Consider the following 20,856-nt stretch of genomic DNA (forward strand, 5'->3'; position numbering starts at 1 on the left):
ACTCAAACCAACATACCCTTCATATAAATCATACCCACACATCACATGTACACACCAGTGATGTTCTGATGTTGAGCAACAGTGTAAATGCTGTGGAATGAGGAAGAGGTATCTATTATATTCAAAGGAATCAAGTGTAAACAGATACATCAGATAAGCGTGTTTATTGTACGTCCATCTTTGGGTGTGTGCTTTGTATACCTTATCAGTCCGAATGATTGTTCTCATGCACATGATTCTCTTGATGAGTTTTGGGATGTTGTTTTTTTGTTTGTGTATGTTTCTGATGAATTCCAGCGTGCATTCGCTCTGTTATGTTTTCTCCAAAGGCTTCAAACTATGATGGTTGAAAAAAGCCCAATATAATAACATCTGTTCTGTTGAAATTAAGTGTGTTTTCCAGTGTCAGTGTAAGCACATGTGATCCTACTTTGTAAACAGCCACATAATGTTTTGTTCTTCATGCATGTAAACATTCATCTAAACTAAACAGGTGTAAACAGTGACGCTGTGCCTGGTTCTCTCCCTGTGTGGGCAGACTACTTCACCAGGAGCTAAAAAAAAAAACCCAAAAACATTTAAGAAATAAACTATCCTTTTTACAAAGCAGAGGGAGCAGAGCACAAGATTGACCAGAGCAGCTTAACTGTGGTAATTTTCAAGAATAAATGATCTTTTGTCATTTTGGAAAAGTAAAATGTCGAGATTGTTGCCATTCTCACATTTCTATGCTAACAATGTAGCTGAGTTTAGCACAAAGGGAATTGGGTGAATTAGATAGTCTGGCCCTGTCCTTGGAACTACCTGTAATCCTAAAGCTCACTAAGTAATAATTCAGATCTCATTTACTTAATCTGTACAAAACAAAAATGTCTCCACTGACCGTGTGGCAATCACATAGTAACTGCAAGTAGCATACTGCATATGGCCAAAAGCGAGACTAGTGTGCCCCTCTTTGTGGAGGTGAAGAGGGAAAGGAAAAATAGATGCCTGCTGCAACTGGGGAGCAGTCCTGATGAGCGAGGGAAAGTTGTGGGAAAGAAAAAAAACAAAACAATGCTGAAAGTTGCAGCTCTGTAAGAACTGAACCATTTAAAGCTGTGTCTCTCTGTCACTATGATTCACATACAGGTAATCACACGATCTTTTCTTAATAAAGATATTTATAATAGCCACTTCAAAAGTTCAGTTGATTGTTCTAACTTTGTTGCTGCTGTGATTTATCACTCTGCTCCCTCAACAACCTGTTCTGTAACAGACTTCTTTGAAACTCGACTAAATCTTGTAATCCTAAACCAGGGGTAGAACCGGGACAGATTAGCGCAGTGCTGCTGAAGTTTTCACTCCCAGGCTTATTTTATTTTTTGTAAATCCCTCCAAAATCTCTGGGTTGATTTCCATTACTGCCACTAAGACGCAAAGCAACCCAAGATCCAGAGCTGTTCCTCCACCTTGATTTTACTTTCCTCATGGAGAAAATTGATTTTCATATTTTTCTTCTTTCTGTGTATGTAAGTGGCCGTGTGTATCTAGTACATGGTGTTGTTCCATGAGTCTAGAGATCTGTGTGTGTGTGACTGTATGTGTCTGTGTGTATCTGTGCGGGCCGTTTGTGTTCAGAGCAGCCTCCCGAGTACTACTCCCTCTCTGCTCCTGGCTTCTCCTCTGAGGATTTCCAGAAAACCCAGTTTTGTCAAGAACTCCAGCCTCTGACGGTCTGTTGGCTGCACTTCACAGAACACACCCTGAGATCCTACACACACACACACACAAGAGAGAGGGGGTCATAAAATACGTGGTGATCTTGTCCTTTTACTACAGATAAAAATATACTATATGCTTGTTTTCATCAAGTAGGAGGTTCATTTATATTATACAAGTACTGAATTTACTGCTTCAAAAATCTCTATGGAGTCCTGCCCAATGGATTATATAGAGCATTTTTGTGACACTTCTTCAACCCTCCTTATAGCCTTGTGCCATTGAGTGCACAGTCCTTCACACATAGTGAACTTTTTTTAAGTACAGAATACATTCATACTTCCATACAATAGTTCAACACTCAGTCTTTACCGTTTGCCTTGAGTGCATTGAGTAGGGCAGTGAGCAGGGTCCGGCTGACGCTGATGTCCACCAGCTCTGGCAGGGCATCCAGTCGCAGTTGAGAGGGGAAGTGATAGAGGAGGGAGTCTGGGTACTCGCCCTGGTCCTCCTCCATCAGCTGGATCAAGTCCTAAACGGACGAGGGCAGAGACACCAGAGCGTCAAAATATGCTGGTAAGGATAAATAAAGATCCTGCTAAATATACTTTGATTGTGTGATGTGACATTTATGAAAAATGTTTCTATGTTGTAGCTTCCTTTAGCTGCCAGTACCAATACTAAAGACCCATACTTTAAAAATTGCACCTTTCAAACTCATCAGACCTGCAACCTCACATTAATAGTGATATGCAAACCTTTTCCAAACATTCATACAATCAAACCCTTGTAACATCAACAGAGTGTCTGCTGTATCATTTCTTATTTTGTAAATGCAGACATAACCACATATAATAATAACACAAGCATATTGTATTTATGTCTTCAAATATTATGAAATGTGCAGTACAGGCTGAACAAATGCCAATTCAAATGCACGTTTTGGACTTTTCAACTTGTGTACCTATGGCTGCAATGTGAATTAGAAGGGGTGCTGTCAGCATGATGCACAGAGTGCACACGTAAAACCTGCACAGATGTCAGAGAGTGACTGGGTGTGTTGCTCACCACCGGTTCTGAGAATACTGAACAAATTGTTAAAGCAACAGTACAACCAAATGTGTGACTTCTTCCGATTTTCAACAGCCATACATATACAGCTGTAATATAAAGTGATACAAATTCATGAGGGTACTTGGAACAATACGGTTTGTGTGTGTGTCTGGCTTTTTATTTTTTTTATTTTTATTTTTTTATCTGTGTGCACCACCTTCCTCCCAGTGGGTTGTTAATCCATCACAGAGGGTTCCAGATGGTGTGACAACAGGCACTGATATGTCTACACGTTTTGTAATTTTATGTGTATCACGTATGAGTGTCTGTCAGTAAAATAGTTAAACTCCTGTAGTGCTGAGAGTGGGAGGAGCTATCTGAATAAATTGGGAATGTTTAAGGTCTTCTTAGCTCCTTCCCCTTGTCTTATTCACCTGTGTGTTCGGGTGTGTGTTGCCTCCCTTCGGGGGGTATTTGTCCTTCATGGCGGGGATCCAGGTGGCCTGGCACCGCTTAGCAAAGGAACGAACATCCAAGATGCCCAGAACGCAGCCACACACACCAAGCTCATCCTCCAGGATGAAGCTGTACTCAGGGCACAATGCCAGGCACGGGCCGAGACATCTATAGAAAGGAAAAACATGATTATCAGGAAAATGTGACTACAGCTACCTCTTGTGTGAATGCTTTCAGAGAGGATTTATTTCCCTTTTTCTTTACTCATTAAAATATATACCTGTCTCCTATAATATCTGGGTGAGCCATACTGGACTCTTGGCCACCCTGAGTCCTCAGGTGAAGTTGGCGGACCATCCGATACAATTCCACCTACACACACAATTAACTATCTTTTAGTATTCATATGTGAAATGGTTGTAGGTATACATTGAGCTAAAAAGTTACAGGTGACTGAACAATCAGGTCCATTTGAAGCCTCTCAAATTTGGCAGCATGTTGGTGCACTGGTGTGATTTAAAAATATTCCTCCTTCCTGGTTTGCTTCCAGGGTGTTTCAATAAAAATTAAAATCTGCACCTTCCTGAACTGTAACTGTATAAACTTTCACAAATATCATCTTACTTGCTGCCTCTTGAAGGAAGTACTTTGACTCCCATGTTATTTAATGAATTATCCTGGCATTTTGTGTGGCGTATTAATGTGTCTGGGTGTGAGTGCACACCTTATCCTTGCTGTGGTAGGGCCTGATGTTGTAGAGACGAGAGGTAGGGAAGAGAGGAGGAGGATGACTAAAGAGTTCACTGCTACTGCCTATGGGGAGCAGCATCTATGCACCACACAAACACACAGATCAACACACATATGTAAATGCAGTTCTAAAGCTGCTAAGTCAAATAAGGGGAAGACATTAAGAATACAAGTGTTTACACGTACACGCCAAAAAATGGGAAAGATCTGAATCACTGGAGAAAGAAAAATAAAATGCAAACACATGCCTTACCTGGACCTCCCCAGACACACCCCCTTTGAATACCCATGGCTCTGACTCCACTCCCAGTAGGTCTGCCCCTGTGGTCTTGCCACACCCTACCATGGACAAGGATTAAATGCCAGGGTGGCGATATCATGTGGTTATTACCAGCAGACAAAGAATATTATCTTTGTGACAAGTGCTTTAAACATTCCTGCCAAAACTAAAGTTCAGTGTTCTATAGCAATAAAACTTCTGCTGGCTGACGTTTTGCTGTTTTTATACCACTGCCATAAATATTTGATGCACAACTGGTGGTTTAGTCCTCACTGCACCATTAGTTACTGAGCTCCATTGAGAAAGTGGTGAGAAATAATGACTGAGAGTTGAGCGTCAACTTGTCAGGATAAATTTACTTAAGTAAGAATGGTTTGTGCAGTCGAGGATCCTCATAGTTTGTTATTTCAGACATAGATAGACAATCAATTTAAAGGTCCCGTGTACTCACAATGGAAGCAGTTCCTCCAGGAGCCCAGAGTAGAGCTGTCACTCAACACTCGTCCATCTGAGCAAGGAAGTTAGAGGGTGAGGCAACTGAGTACTCACAATGAGACAGCAACACCACACTAACCTGCACAGCCTTTTTAACTACCCTATGCCCCTAGCTATATGACACAATACTATAATTCAATATTATATTACAATTAACGAAAGTACTAGAAAAATATCATTGAGTTGTATAGTATAGTATCGGTATATGCTGTTATGGATTATATTACAGGTTAAGAATAGGGTTGCATAGCATGGCAGAGTACTTGCATACTATATAAGTATTTATAGAACTTTTCACAGACACAAATCCCAAAGTGCTTTACAGCAAAAATGAAACACAGGCCATAAAAAATTCAAACTGATAAATGTAAAAAGACAAATGAAAAAAATTAAGGTAATCACAAATAAAAAAACAATAATAATACAATGCAATATAATATAGGGTATAGTATGGCATAGTATGGGAAAAACTAACATAGTCTAAGTAATGTACAGTGCACCATAATGTGCTGTAGGACGTATTGGAGATTGGCATGGTATAGTCAAAGTATGACATAGTACAACTTAGTAACAGTATGACTATAGTATACATTATACAGTAGTACAGTAGAGTAAACTGGATGACACTACACTGTACTGCAGTTTTTTTCCTGCTCTCATGTCTCTATGTCCGTACCCAGCCAGCATATGAAAGCCTTCGCCATCAGAGCTGTGTTCCTCAGGTCCCACACATAAGGGTAAAGGTCATAGAGTACAGCCCTATTGGCTCCGCCCACCACGCTGCAGTGAAGCTGTGCTATGTCTTCACACAGAGACAGGAACCTGGAGGCCCGACCACGCCACTCATCAACCTGAGGACATGCACACATGTACACAAGGTCATGAGGTCACTGCTATTGTAAATATGATGCCTTCCCTTACATTCACATATGTATGTGCTGCAAGATATAATTAGTACAAGTTCAGAAAAAGACACTGTAAAAGAGACATACAGATAAATTAAAAACCCATCACAAACCTTCTGAGGCGGTGTCTTCTTGGTGTTAGCACTGACCAGGTGGCAGTTTGATTTGAGCCAGGTCAGATCCTGTAGAAGTTTCTGGGCAGATGGGCCATGTTCATGGGGAAGATAGTGAAGCCCAACCAGCAGTCGGACCTGGGACTCACTTAATAGGCCCTTACCACTGCAGATTACCCGGCCCTGGGTCTTCTGTCCCCGGCTTCCACCTGAAGGTGGAGCCTGGTAATTGGCCTGACTTGGCGGATTTAACCTCTTCCTCTCCCCATCTCGCCCCTCCCTCTCCTCCTTTACTTTAGTGGGTGATGATGGAGGTGAGCTGGAGTTGAGAGGGAAAACAGGGAGCTTGGCCACAGCAGGACTCCCCCTGAATGTGGATGGGCAATCAGATCTGTCAGGAGTTTTGCAACGAGATGGCGGAGCAGAGGTACGTTGGTCAGCTCGTGTGCTCTGGCGACCTGTAATCAAACAGGCATAGATTATGTTTTTATACACAAATACAAAACAAATATTTGATTGTTTTCAGCCAACTGTGCACTGAAATAAGGCAGCTATAGGTCCCATATTTTTCACTTTTCCTGTCTTTGATCTAATGTGTTGATTTCCATACAAAGACGCAAAATTCAGGTTTTGCAAGGTTGTATAGTGGGTCCATCAGGGCCGAGATTGGGGCATACTTGAGAGCAGTTATTTCTTTGTTATGATATTTCAAAGCTGCAGAAGTGCCACCAGCTGGATTTAAGTTTTTGAATACAGGCTTTAACACAATGAATGAAGAAGAATCTTTTGGTTCACAATTTTTGAGTAATCCATTCTTAGATTATGTAAGTAACTGAGCAGCTGAAGTGTTGAAATTCAGTTTAATATCAACAAACGCAGGTACAAGCAGAGCACCAAATCAAAATGTTTCTCACCTGCTTGCAGTGGTTGGTTGAGTTCCTCCATCCAGTCATGTAGGGCAGTAGACAGAGCTCGATCAGGACAGTAGTCACACTCCTCACACTCATCTAGAGCATTCGCAACTTTGTGTTATTATATTTAAGAACAAAAAATTATATATACCCATACAATAAATATACCATAAAAACACAGTTGCGCAGTCATTCAGGTGGAAAGATCCACAGTCGATGTTTTCTGGCCTGTTGAAGCTACAGCTAATGGATAAACCGACAAGTTCCCCATTGGATTATTTTCCACAAATTTACCTGTCTAGAAATCAGAAAGTTAGATGTCTTACTGCAAAAAAGGACCTCATCAGCGAATTACATTACTCACATAGTACAGTCCCCCTCCAGCTCATCTAATCATCAAAATTCTTCTTCCATTTTAATCCACATCATAGTCCTCAGCCAGCCCTTCATCTCTTTTCACTCCACTACCTTAAAGTCTATTTCTTCTACAGCCCTACAGCTCATTTCTCCTCCACAGAGGGACCCGCCTCTCTTCACATTTCTTCCTTCATCACACAAAACAATTGCTTCTCCATCATTGTCCCCCCACCCCCAGTGGGATTGGTTCCAGCACTCCCCCCTCCCCCGAAACAGGAAAGCGATAGAAGATTAATGAAGAATATACTGTAATTCAAATACAAAATACAATACAAATAAAAATTAATTAAACTGGTTGAACTAATTAGAAGGAAAATATTTTCAAATAAACTTAATCTGAAAATTTATTAGGTGGCTTTGTCCAGGACAACAGATGGAACTCTAAATTCCTAGAAGCTAATTCAGTTGTTAAATAACAGACAAAATTTCTGTGTGGTGGTAAAAATTGTGTTTGTTGCCAGGCAACATAGGCTTACTAAACATTTCTGTGAAAGCAACAGTAACTGTGCATGGTAGTCGTCTGGCAGAGCCAGTATTTATTAACTGGGGACAGCTCCTGTCTCATCAATGCTTCTTCCGCCTCCCCTCAGCTGATGCCCCTCACCTTTCTGCTCCTCCTTTCCAACTCTGTACCAGCTACCCAGCGTATGCAGAGGAATGTAGTTGGCTTCAAACTCGCAGTTTGGGTTGAGTAATAAGCCCCTAAGGTGCCTTCTCAGCTGAGGCTCTCGACCCTTGAAAGGCCCCAGGAAGAGACGTCTGGAGTCATAGTCATTAGCATGCAGGTTGTCCCAGATGAGTGGTGGGCGCTGGAGGACAGACTCCACCTCAGCCAGGCATTCCACAGATAATTTCCGAGAGATGACCTTGCTGCCTGTGGGATAGAGAGTGAAGAGGATGAAGTGAAGTTTTGATAGACAGGCAATACGATAGGACGCTGAAAGAATGCCACTGATACTGTAGATCAATCAGTGTTGTTGAATTTTAGAATACTTGCCAAACAGCATCACTATAATCACTTGACTATAATTCTGGCACCTTATACTTTGTCATGCACAAATATAAAAATTACACAATTCCTCAGAAGTTTGCATCTTCCATCCTTTTGACACTATACACTAATCAGAACAAATATCATCCCTTAGATAAATGCATGAGCTAATGACCTGAAGGAATGAGGTAAGTCAGGGCAGAACATACGTACAGGATACAGTATAATATACTGTACATGTATGTGGAGAGGAAGGTTTGCGCTACTATTCCTGTGAATTGATTTAATTCATTAATTTAATATTTTTCGTTTGATTTCTCTTTTGATATTTTTTCTGAAAATTATTATTATTTTTATTAATTGATTTAGTTGAATAAAGAATAGAAAAAAAAACATTGTTTTGCAACAGTACTATGACAATTTTAACCTGATATATCATGGTAAAATAAACCATATATCTTCTGCTGCAAGAAAATTCAAAAACAAGGTCAAAGAGGACAGAGACGCAGTAATGTTTGTGTCTCTACTGTATTTCCATGTGCAAGTGGGCGGATGTGGACTTGCATAATTTTTTTTGTTCTGCCGAGGAGGTTGTGAGTGGGTGAGTGGTGCACTTATTTGCATTTGTGCATCCTGAGTGTGTGTATATGTACATATGAGTGTGTGCGTTTGTGTGTAAGTGTGCCAGTGAATGCGTATGTGTCTGAAGGACTACAGTTTTGCTTCTCACCTGTCCAGATTACTGTAATGTTGGGCAGCAGGTCCTCTCCAACAGTCTGCAGGTAGGGAGATTTAGATACGCTGGGAGAACACAGAGATCCACAGTATTCTACAGGGAGAGAAGAAGAGTTTCCTTTATTTGTAAAGCTGAATGTATAGTTGTATGAAAACATGAGTTTTGAATGTCCATGTTCCTACCCGTTGGGCAAAAAAGGAAGACAGGTGGTTCCCCCAAAAACCGATAGATCTCATTTGTTACATTGACCTGAGCATGGGCGAACGAAGAGAAGACCTCGCTGTCAGCCTGACACATGGAGTGATCGATGTCATCAAACAGAACGGCAAATGCCTGGCAACCCAGGTCTGATACCTAGAGACGGAACAAAAGAGGGGGCAGGATGGAGCAAGGTTTGGCATTAGAGGAGTCAAACAATTAAACAATTACACTTCAATAGTTTCATTTCAATTGTGTTATCTACCTGTCTCAGCTTGCGTTTGAGCAGCGTCAGGTCACAGGCAGAAGAGAAGACAATGTCCTGACCAGGGGAGAGGGCGTAAACAAACCTCAGGCCCCTTGACTGGGCCTCCAGTATCAAAGTACGCAATTGAACTGAGAAGACAGGAAAGGTATTTAATATGGAATTTAAAGTGAAGTAGAATCAGATAGACTTGTGAAAACAAAAGAAAAATTTAAATGAGCAGCATTATTTTGAAAAAACAGATACAGAGGGTTTAATAATACAGTGTGATACACAAAGAGAGCTTGACAGATTGATTCAATATGGTATACATGCATAAAAACAGGATTTCAATTAACAATTACACATATCTGAGAGTTCTATATGCTTTCTGATCACAGTTTTATGCTTCTCTAAGGGAAAATGGTGTGGCTCTAAAGAATCGTGTCTAACGCCAACCAGGGTACAATAAAAATAATAGAATGGACAATATAAAAACTGTTGATCCCTTTATGATGGCAATGAAAATTTACTTAAATAGTGGTATCAAGAAGGCATCATCATCATATCTGGGAAGGGGAATGTTCCCCCTGACGGAAGAGAGAATCTCCTCAGGCAGTGCTGGTGCAGATCTGAAACCAGTTCACCACCAGTCAATATATCTGAGCTCTTTGGGGTCTAATGAGCCTCAAGTCCTGAAAGCATACAAACAACTAACTACAGTACCCCGATGATTCATAAATACACCCTACAACATGAAGGATATTATTTGATTGATGGAAATTAATTAAATGTATAAATAAGTGCAAGAAACTGTTAGCATATATAGTAGGAAAAATGCTCAGATAAATCTACTGACAGATGGACAGGTGGATGAAAGGCTTGTCCTTACCTTCCTCTTCTGGAGAATATACCTCTCTCCACAACAGTCTGTGTTTTAGGTCATCTTTTGGCCCATAAAGATAGGTGTTCAACCCCCAACGCTGCATCCTGGCGGATAAAGACAAGGACATTCATAGGGAAGAAGTTGTTTCATTGCTAAATCCTTTGATCAGTGCAAAATAAAGACATCAAGGATTTTTTAATTTCTAACCCTAACCCTTCATCAAAATGTAAAACGTTCTTTTCAACACAAACCCTGTAACTTCTTGGCTGCAATGATTATTTTGACCTTTTGATTCAACTTCGCAGCTCTTCTATGTTTTTCTTTCCGCATACAAATTAATTTCTTTGTGTAAATCAAATCGTTACATTTGTTAGATTTGAAACTGCTATATTTTATTTTTGCACTGTAGATGCGGGGCTAAATGAAATAGTCAAGGACAGTCAAAAGAGAAAAAATGAAAAGTAACAGGCAGCAAGAAAATAGATCCACTGTATTGATCTTGGGGCTCCAAAGCTGCCTCGGTTACAGGAAATGACCTCCTAAATTATAAATAGAGCATAGTACTAGCAGTGAAACAAAATCTACATCAGCATGAATGTGTATACACACACACTCATACACACAAATGAAAATATTATTTTTCTCTCTCCCTCTCCCTGGACAAGGACCAGCGCTTGTTTTTCTTGTCATTTGTGGGTGGACTGTGTTCTCACTCCCTCTATCTGCTTCATTTCCTGGACAGATGGTACGTAAGTCGCCTCCACAAAGCTGCAGCCTACCTCCCATCAAACACACAATCGCAAACTCATACAAGCATACTGTAGCCCCGCTCTGCCAAACTTATGCAACACTCAGTGTATGAATTTTGCCTACACCCCACACTTGAGTCTAAAAAAGCCAACCTATAAATAGACTTGGAGCCCATACACTCAGCTGAGTTTTTGGAAGTCAGATCCTTTTCCATGGTCTCTTTACAGAGTAGTGATGGCCTGTTCAGCAAACTGTCGCTGCTCTGTCACGCCCCACATACTTATTAAAACATATATCACATGAAATAATATAGTGACTAGATCAAGGTTATAAATTGTAGTACGAGAGTTTGATTTGCATTTTAAGCACCATTGCAACCAGAGAGCAAAGGGAACAACTCTTCTCTAGGGATGCAGACAGCTGCTACGATTGGCTGCTCATCGACAAAACTGTGTCAAAGCTCCCAACAGAGATTTAAATAACTTCACTCATATATAACATCAGTGTTTCTTCAAGAAGTCATTGGTTCCCCATGTGCTAAAATGCATTAAGATGACTCAATATAAATGTATGTAAGGGAATGCTTCATACTTCATTATACACAATTTTGTTACTCTTGATTCATACTGTAAGTCTCTTTGTGAAGCTGTTTTTTAAAAAGTGTTGTGGCAGACTTAGGAAATAGCTGATCTTGATTTGTTAAGTCAGAACATACTTCTGACCTTGTATCTTTTATATTAGATTGCTCTCTCTGGGAAATTTGTACTATAAATAGCATTTGATTATCTTGATTGCATTTGCTTAAAAGGGTTTTTGTCCACATTTTTGTGCTGTCATGATATTTGGGTCTCATTTGCAAGAGACAGAGCTCAGCACTAAATTGTTATTAGCACAGACTGCCACCAACAGTGAGTGAGCAGCTCCCTGGTGTGAAGGCTCAGCATGGAAAAAACTGTGCTATTGCTAAATTAAGAGCTTGGGGCTCAACAAAATGTATCTGAATGAAGGTGATGTGGACACACATATACACTACAAGCATCATGGAAATTTACTGTTTTAAAATTCCAAAAATATGGCAAAAATTTATTTTTACTACCATTGTTTATTACAAGGCAGCAGAGTATGACCAAGTTTGATGAATGCCATTGCATCATTTACCTTTCATTTACTTTGTTTAAAGGCTTTTTGCAATAAATTGGACATACTTATGCCGAAAATTCTGAACATAAAAAAGTCTATACATTGAATTCTGTAACACACAACTTACTGAGAGCGATGACATGCAAACAATGAACAAATCTACAGTTTAACTGGGGCTGCTAATGTTAGCTTGCTGACATGCATCAGTCTTTCTTTTTTAAGTGTGGTGAAGTGTCAACATTGGCTATTTAGCTCTAAACACAAAAGGTAGGTGGGTACATCATTCATTTTTCAAATGACTGTGCAATGGCAGGACTGATGGACCAAGTGTTACATCAGTACCGCCGCCACACTAGCATGGCAAAGAACAATATGTATGGATGTCTATATTTATAGGCCCACAGCTCATATTTTATCTGCCCCCACCCTCTTTCACTTCTGTCATCCATGGCTGAGTCTCAGGTTTGAGGATGAGCCTACCCTTTGCTGTGGTGTTATTCTGTGTCAGTGATGTCTCTCTGCAACTGCTTTTAACCCAGAGACATCAGGTCAGTGGCTCCTGAGTTCAAGCTATTTACATGAATGTGAAACCATCTCCCCTGACAAAGTCAACAAGCCATATGTACATCTGTGACCACTTAGTGAATGTACGAAGCAGTGACTGCAGGGCTGCAGAATAACACCAAGTTAATAGGCTTCTTTTTAGAGTAGTGAGAGACTTACCATTGGAAGAGAACTTTCCTCTGGTCCATAGACCATGGCCTCCCGTAGAATCCTACAGTAGAAGAATAAATAGTAATGACTGCATGTATTTCACATCACTGATACAAGAGCTTAAGCCATGACAACTAACACTTGACTAACACTTCTTACAGGACTGAAGAGTGCCATTTGGTCTGCTAATATAATCGACCACTTTATTACATTATGAGAATTCAGCAAATATGTGTAAGTAACAAAAGTGAGACAGTTTTTTTTCCACACTTGTACCTGCTCAGACAGACCTATTTAATGAATGTACATCATCATAGCAAAGGAACCGCATCATATATTTGGAACTCAGTATAGTGGAAATTCAAAACATTAATTGGCCATGCTTGGGTATGTCACAGTTCCCTTTGCTGTTTTTCTTTTCGTCCGCAGCATTTAGTCATAAACTGGACAGTTACCAGCTGCAAGACATTGTTAGCTAACATTACAGCTCCAGCACTGTGCATATAAAGCAATGAAAGCTCCTCCAGAGCTTAGGTAGTCATATAATTCATCTCTAGCTATACTCTTTTAGAAACGGGAGCATCTCCAGTGTCCCTCTCCCTCCTTTGTGTTTTGAATAAGTCTGCAATGTGTATGTGTGTTGGCAGGGGTGTTACGGTAAGTGGGCCACAGTCCCGAGTAAATCAGATTCATGAAAAATCCAGTCTGCTTTTCCCTTCATGCCTGTGGCAAGTGTCTATTTTAGTGTGCATGTCTATGTCATCTCTACCTGTGCACATGCATGTGTACATGTGAGTGGCCAAACTAATGATGCTGGATGCCACCACATGGGATTCAGAAGCAAACAGGTTTGGGGGGCTCCACCACGAATTTTAATAATTTAATAAATGTGTGTGTGAGAAAGAAAGAGCGAGAGAGAGAGAGAGAGAGGGAGAGAGTGAGAGGCACAATGCACACATTGCATCTCAAACGCTGTGAAACCAGATTAACTGGGAATCACTGAGCTGGAGAGTTGAGACTCTGCATAACCACACCATTAATGAAGCAGTTCATTTACACACCAAAAATGATGGCCATAATTTAATTAATTTAATTTCATTATCAGTAAAATCAATCATTGTACAACCAACAATACTAAAAATCTGCTTTTATAGCTTTGATTGGGATATTTTGGTGTAAGCAAAACCTTCAACAATTACACTAGACTAACCAATTTATCAAATTTAATTGATGAAAATGTGTGGGGTTTTTTTTTTATTGCAGCAATTAGTGTTATTTAAAGAGGTGTCAGAAATTTTTCCACTTAATTTTAGCAACACACAACACTGCTGTCACAGTTAATAATAGATAATCATTTTCATTCTAACTACTCAACACACTATTTTGCTGTATCATGCCTGCACAACTATGAATGGTCAAAAGTGTTATGATTGACAGACTAACAAGTAATTTGTCACCTGATGTCACAGAGCAGTCTTATTCTTCTTGTCTGGTGGCAAAATATTAGAAACCATCCAATTTCATTTGATAGAACACAATATTGGTGCTTTATTTTCATGGGACTCAAAATGCAATCGGGACATATCTATAGCATAACATAAACTTTATTTTGAAATCTCACCGTCGAATAATCACAGGTATACAGACGACTTTCTTTACGTCATGGTTGTGAGGTGAGCAGTGGGCCATATGTCACAACCATGACCTTCATTCCATCATCATCAGTTTATTCTCCTTCAATTTCTTTATCATACTTAGTCCCATTTAGCTCTATCAGTTTCAACATAAGCATCTCCAATATCAATACTCTTGTTTATTGACATTCTCAAATTGCCTTTACTGTGTCATCGTCTCAGCATTACAGCCTTCTTCCTCACATCCTCTTTCACACTGTCATCATCATCACTGTCCTGTCATCCAAACAACACAACAGTCTCCAGTCATCATCATTATCTTCACCTCACTATGAGTGTGAACGTCAACCAGAGCGTCATCGTTCCCACCATCATCATCATCATCATCACCACAGCCATAACTAAGATACTCATGATTATGATCGTTTTCATTACTACCAGCCATAATCCAGCGTGGTTCACCTTTCCTGAGGCTGCAGCTCTTTGATCTCCACTTCGAGCCTGACTGATCGCCAGCACATCACCTCATACAGATGCCCGATGTGTCTGTTAGCCTACCACTCCCACGCCCCCCTTACACTAGTGGGTAGAAATGTAGGTCACACGGCGGTCTATGCAAAAGCATCTCCCCGAGCTAAGAAAAAAAAAAAATCACATGATGAGACAGGAGGTTAGTTATGAGGGCGGCCGCTCTTACCTTCCACCACCCCACAAAGAAACTGCTTCTTCTCGTCCATCCTGCGCGAAAGCCCGCTTCCTGTCGGCTCCGAACGAGCAAGGGAAGACAAGATGCTCTCCCCGTCCGTCAGCCTAGTTACGGTGGATGTTTTTCATGCTTCCCTCCGACCTGCCTCCACCTCCTCCTCTCCCTCCCCTGCTCCCCCACTTCGCTGAAGGACACGTGCTGCGTTCAGGTGCTCAGCAGAAACTCGGGGACAGAAAGCGTGAATTGAAACAAGCCTGTAAAATTGTGAACATCAAGTTAGATTTAAATCGATTTAGGAATATAGTTTTGTGCAGTAGCTTAGATATCCTACATTGCCAGAAAAGAAAACTGCTTAAATACATTGAACTTCATAACATATGCATAAGCAGTATTTATTTGTAACATTTTTGAAACAGGTTCATTGTAGCGCTTCGTTTTTTGGACAAAGATTTTGGCACGTAAAGAACTTTCCGCCAATCAAAATGGCTGCATTCCGATTAGATGAGTTGCTTCCATGGCCCAGGTACTGTGTACGGTGTCTCGTTGGCCTGTTGTACTCGGGCAGGTAATGGAACACGGCCGCCTGTGTGGAGGGGAAATGGCCGACCTGATTCCATGGTATGTGTCTGCTAGCAGGCGGCTGAAGAAGCCTGCTAGACCTGCGAAAACCTGAAAAGGTAAACAGTCACAGAGAAACTTTATCTCATTATTTCCTTCCTCTTGGTAAATGAAAGTTTTACGCCAATGTTCATTTTCTTTACGACTGCTACACCTCGGTTAACCGTCAGCTAGTTTAACGCTGGAGATGTTATCAGTGTAGTGTGGACAGGTGCACATTTACAAAAAAGGTGTTTACATTTCTGAAAGATTTTTGCTATAAATTTATGTAAATCTATGGAAATTACATGAAGTAAAAACAACAGCAAGGGAGTACTAGTTACACTACAGTTAAAACATCAATAAATTAAAGTAGGGCTTTAAATTAACGAGTTCGCTGAAGTTGTTAATATATTTTTAAAAAAAGGACAATATAATTGTTCCACACGGCATTTCAGCATGAATATCAGTTTAAAGTGTGTTGAAGATGTGTTATAAAGACAACGACAGTGACCATTCTCCTCAAAGATGGGATCCAAACCCACTCACTTCTTTCAGCCTTCTGATTTCCATTTTTTTTATAGCCGTGAAGGCAGCATCAGCCTCCGCTTTCACTTTCCTGCCGCACAGGCGCACTGATTTCATACTAGAAAGGTAAAAAGAAATGTGTGATGATTAGATGTGTACACCTTACGGAAGGTGTGTGTATTTGTGTCTTTCTCGTATAACCCTATTTACCACATTGAATATATTAGGGAAATCCCTCTTCTGTGGGAACCGGTACACTCTAGGAAACAACTTTCAAAACTGTCTGCTTACTAGAGGCAATATGCTCTCCTAAGGTCTGTCTTTGGTATTATGATAGTCTGAGGAACACTTTATCACAGATTATTGCAAACTGACAGCACCTACCTGTAGTATTTGTTTTTGTAACCAGGTATTATATTTTTTTCATACATATATTGAATATCTTTGTATATTTTCCATAATATCATTGTGTTTGATGCATTATAACATGAAGTTATTGAGCTCTGTTATATTTGACTGTGACCCCCCCCCACCCCCCACCTGGAATAAATTGTAATTGCATCATTACCTCATAAATCAGAGGTCTCCAACTCAGGTCCTGCAGAGATACTGTCCTGCGTGTTTTTGATGATTCAAATGAGTGGCTCCTTATCAGACATTAGCAGAGCTTGATGATGGGCTCTGCTGAGGTCGGGCATTATGTATATTAACTGTTATTCAGTAATATTTAAAATCCTGTATTTTTGACTTGGAAGAAATTAAAGGGTTATGGTAAATAGAATCAATAACCACAATTTTCAATTGTCTTTTGTCAGTTCCCTTAGGACAATAACTTTTCTTACAAACATTAGAAATTTTAGAGGTTAGTTCAGGTATGTCCTTGTTTTGTGTGCTGTGCATTTCAAAACAACACAATTAATATAGAAAATAACAAAGAAATGTTGTGCAATAGAAACCCAGCGAGGCAGCTCTTTTCAACATTTACTCCTCCCACCTTAGGACAATATGGTGTTTAAAAGCTTTGAGGAAAAAAGTCTCAGAGGGAGTGGTAACAGATAAACCAGAGCTACTTTGGCATTGCAGTCCAAGCATTTGCCTTTGCGACCTGCGAGAGCAAGTTTCACATTGAGGTAGGCTCGAAAGACTAACATATGTTCAAGCATTTTGTTTTAATTTCAATATGTCGTGTTCCAGGCAGGTAAAACAGTGTAAGAGGGACTGAAGTTTGAACTGGCTCATGCAGTGAATTTTGGGAGTGTTTTCTTCTTGCAGAATGAGGAATTATACTATGTGGAATGGGACATGCTTGCGACTGTTTAGATTGTAATAGTGTATTCAAGCCATAATTGTAGTTGAATTTATAGTGTTTCTGAAAGTGAAGGCAAGACTGAGTTATACGACCATGCAACTGGACTTCGGCCAGTGGGCTGATTGTTGAAAGTTAATGATAAGTAAGTTCAGAAGTTCCAGGTCATGCAGAAAAGTATTTATAGTTCCCAGCATTGATGCCAATAACAATGAAAGCTCTGGAAAATTCCCTAAAACTCACTATCTGGTCAATGTTAATGTTCAAAGAAATTGCTAATAGTACGGTGATAAATTTGCTCTGTGACTCAGTGATTAATTTGGTCTTCATAACCAGTTAATCCTGCCTTTCTTTGGAATGTTTCAGGTTATGGCTTCTCTCAGCCTTCTGTCAGATGTGCAGTTTCAGTGTTGCATCTGTCAGGATGTTTTTTCTCACCCAGTCTCCATCCCCTGTGGTCACAGCTTCTGCTTCACCTGCATCACATCACACTGGGACAACAGTCTTGCTCTCAGCTGTCCCAAATGTCAGACCATCTTTGAGGGCCGCCCAGAGCTTTGTGAAAACTATTTTGCCAAGGAAATGTCTGAGCAGATCCAAGCAAGAAGGCAGAACAGCATATCAGGAAAAACCATATATTGTGATGTGTGTGTTGGGAAGAAATCAAAGGCCCTGAAGTCCTGCCTCTTGTGTCTGGCCTCCTACTGCAAGAGTCACTTGGAGCCCCACCTAAGAGTTTCCACTTTGAAGATTCACAAGCTGGTTGAACCCACTGCAATGTTGGAGAATAGGATCTGTAAAAGACATAAAATGCTCCTGGAACTGTATTGCAGGAGCGATCAGAGGTGTGTCTGTGTGCTGTGCACTGAGACTGACCACTGGTGTCATGATACTGTCCCAGTAGAGCAGGAGAGTCAAGAGAAAAAGGTGAGATCCTAAACTCCACCACCCCCACTACCAATTCTTTGACTGTCTTTGGATTTTGACTTGAGTTTTGGTTTGAATTCCCGTTGTGATCATCAGGCTCAGATGAAAAGGATCGAGGCTGATGTGCAGCATATGATTCAGGACAGGTTGCAGAAAATGGAGGAGATCAAACTCTCTGTGGAGCTCAGCAAAGTGAGTTCAGAAAACATAAGTTCTGTTGGTCTATTAGCAGCATTTTAAAGTTTTTTTAAGATTGTAGGGAAAGAGGATTAACTCATATCACTTACTTACTTAAATCGTAATGAATTCAATTATATATAAACTCTATATATACACACAAAAAGACCCAACTTTAAACTGTCATAGTTTAAGTTGGGTCTCCTTAAAAACAGCTTCAGGGGGCCTTGGCACTGATTCTTTGTATGATATCTGAGACTGAAGGCAGTTGCATATGATCAACCATTTAAGTGACCCTTTGTACTGTTTGGATGGTGGCTTTGCCATCCAATTTCTTCACTTCTTCAAGGTTTTTCTCTGTTAGTGGATGTTTATGAACTGCAGTAATGCCAGTTTCTGCTGCTCCCAGTTATTAATACATTGCTTTTACCCATATGTACTATGCACACAATTTATTTTTTTCCATATCCAATGTTTTCAGCAAAACTCAAAGAGGGATATTAATGAAAGCATGGAGGTCTTCTCCATTCTGTTTCGGTCTATGGAGAGAACTCAGGCTGATCTAGTGGCCACGATCCAGAAGAAGCAGGCAGCAGCAGAACAGAGGGCAGAGAGGCTCATCATGGAGCTGGAGTTGGAAATCAATGAGCTGCAAAGGAAGAGAAGTGAAATGGTGCAACTTTCTCAGTCAGAGGAGCACCTTCATTTTCTGCAGGTCAGGAATCCCCCACAGCCTGTGATTGGCCTGAAAAAATATCAGTTTGAATGAGTGAAGGATCAGATTTGTTTTGCTGTCAGTTTACTGACAGTTTTCTTGCAACATCATCTTTTTACAATTATCATGTAAGTGTGATTGTCATCAGGAAAAATAGAGGAAACAGTTGCAGAGCACTATAAAGAAAAGTTTCTCAAACTGATTCTAAACTAAAGTCTTAACTCTGCTTTATTTCTCTCTTATCTGGTTTATTTTGTCAGAGGTTTCCAGCTCTGATTTCTCCTCCATCTGTCAAACCATGCTCTGATATCATTGTCCATTCAGACACATGTTTGGGGACTGTAACTAGAGCAGTGGCCAACACTGAAGAGCAGCTCCAGCTGGCTTTAAAAAAGCTTTGCATTCAAGGTCTGCACTCTGCACTGCAACACAAAAACAAAAGCTTTTACTGAATGTCAGCGGTCACAGTTTAAAGACACAAATGCTGTTCATCTCATAATGGCTTGTGTTTTGATCAACTTACAGAGCATGAGAAGATGCAGCAGTATGCAGGTACAGTTTGACTTAGTAAAATACATCCATCACTGATAATAAATGTGTATGGATAGATAGAAAATAAGAAAATAATGAAAAAATCCATGTGAACAGGACTATATTTCTGAAACGGTTCAGGACCTTTCATCACATATTTGTTACATTAGTTTTTTATGAAGATGGAATAAAAAAATACTTAAATTTAGAAAGAGCAGAAACTTTAGATTCTGCATAAACTGTATAAACTCTCTACCAGCTGATGTTCACTTGGACCCAGGGACAGCCAACCCTTGGCTTGTTCTATCTGAAGACCAGAGACAGGTCTGGGATGGTGATGATGAGCAGAAACTAGCAGACCTACCAGGGCGTTTTGACACAGCACCATGTGTTCTTGCCACCAAGGTAAATTAAATGTGATTTGCACAGTATGTATTTCTCTTTGTTATGTGTTTCTTTAAAATACTGACAAATAAAAAGTCAGTGACCTGAAGAATTCTTGTTATTCAGGGTTTCACCACAGGGAGGCACTACTGGGAAGTGAACGTGGGAGACAAGACAGCATGGGACTTGGGTGTGGCTCAGCAGTCAGTCAAAAGGAAAGGTGTGGTGACACTTTGCCCAGAGGATGGCTATTGGACTGTTTGTTTGAGGAAGGGCAGTGAGTACTGGGCATGTGCAGGACAGGCAGAACTGCTGTCTCTCTCTCACAGGCCGCAAGTTGTTGGGGTGTTTGTAGATTTTGAGGATGGGACAGTCTCTTTTTATGACGCAGAGGCCCAGTCGCATATCTATTCATATACTCAGTTCAAATTTACTGAGGCCATCTTTCCATTTTTTAACCCAGAAATGAGTGATGGTGGCAGCAACAGATGTCCACTTATCATCTGTCCCATTAGTAGAATCAAGGAAGGCGGGGATTTGGATGATATAACAATATAATGCATGGTGTATGTTCAGTGTCTGCTTTCATTTTGTGTTCATTAAACAACATA

At 40.4% G+C, this 20,856-nt stretch overlaps 2 protein-coding genes across 2 annotated transcripts; one reads left to right on the top strand and one right to left on the bottom strand.

Annotated features, from left to right (window-relative positions):
- Positions 1-1,616: 1,616 nt before the first annotated feature.
- Positions 1,617-15,111, bottom strand: LOC115059069 (protein O-GlcNAcase). Its single transcript, XM_029526665.1, has 17 exons — positions 15,072-15,111; positions 12,750-12,801; positions 10,143-10,240; positions 9,272-9,402; positions 8,991-9,162; positions 8,803-8,901; positions 7,686-7,955; positions 6,668-6,760; positions 5,754-6,211; positions 5,412-5,586; positions 4,692-4,748; positions 4,214-4,299; positions 3,935-4,039; positions 3,491-3,582; positions 3,189-3,378; positions 2,074-2,233; positions 1,617-1,753 (listed from the first exon to the last, which is right to left on the bottom strand). Exons 1-17 carry the CDS (start codon positions 15,109-15,111, stop codon positions 1,617-1,619), a joined length of 2,415 nt encoding a protein of 804 aa, XP_029382525.1.
- Positions 15,112-17,880: 2,769 nt separating this feature from the next.
- LOC115058924 (probable E3 ubiquitin-protein ligase TRIML1) lies at positions 17,881-20,803 on the top strand. The gene is made up of 7 exons (XM_029526485.1): positions 17,881-18,438; positions 18,535-18,630; positions 19,097-19,330; positions 19,591-19,738; positions 19,856-19,882; positions 20,121-20,266; positions 20,372-20,803. The coding sequence occupies exons 1-7, from the start codon at positions 17,881-17,883 to the stop codon at positions 20,801-20,803; spliced, it is 1,641 nt and encodes a 546-aa protein (XP_029382345.1).
- The last annotated feature ends 53 nt before the right edge of the window (positions 20,804-20,856 follow it).

The sequence above is a fragment of the Echeneis naucrates genome, chromosome 18, assembly GCF_900963305.1.
Source record: "Echeneis naucrates chromosome 18, fEcheNa1.1, whole genome shotgun sequence".
NCBI lineage: Eukaryota > Metazoa > Chordata > Actinopteri > Carangiformes > Echeneidae > Echeneis > Echeneis naucrates.

Excerpts from the sequence above, each read along its gene's own strand:
- LOC115058924 (XM_029526485.1), top strand. The coding sequence starts at position 17,881 with ATGGCTTCTCTCAGCCTTCTGTCAGATGTGCAGTTTCAGTGTTGCATC. Across the intron at positions 18,631-19,096 it reads TCTCTGTGGAGCTCAGCAAA|CAAAACTCAAAGAGGGATAT; the intron begins GTGAGTTCAGAA and ends CAATGTTTTCAG. Across the intron at positions 19,883-20,120 it reads GAAGATGCAGCAGTATGCAG|CTGATGTTCACTTGGACCCA; the intron begins GTACAGTTTGAC and ends ACTCTCTACCAG.
- LOC115059069 (XM_029526665.1), bottom strand. The coding sequence starts at position 15,111 with ATGGACGAGAAGAAGCAGTTTCTTTGTGGGGTGGTGGAAG. Across the intron at positions 3,379-3,490 it reads CCAGATATTATAGGAGACAG|ATGTCTCGGCCCGTGCCTGG; the intron begins GTATATATTTTA and ends TCCTTTCTATAG. Across the intron at positions 1,754-2,073 it reads CAATGCACTCAAGGCAAACG|GATCTCAGGGTGTGTTCTGT; the intron begins GTAAAGACTGAG and ends GTGTGTGTGTAG.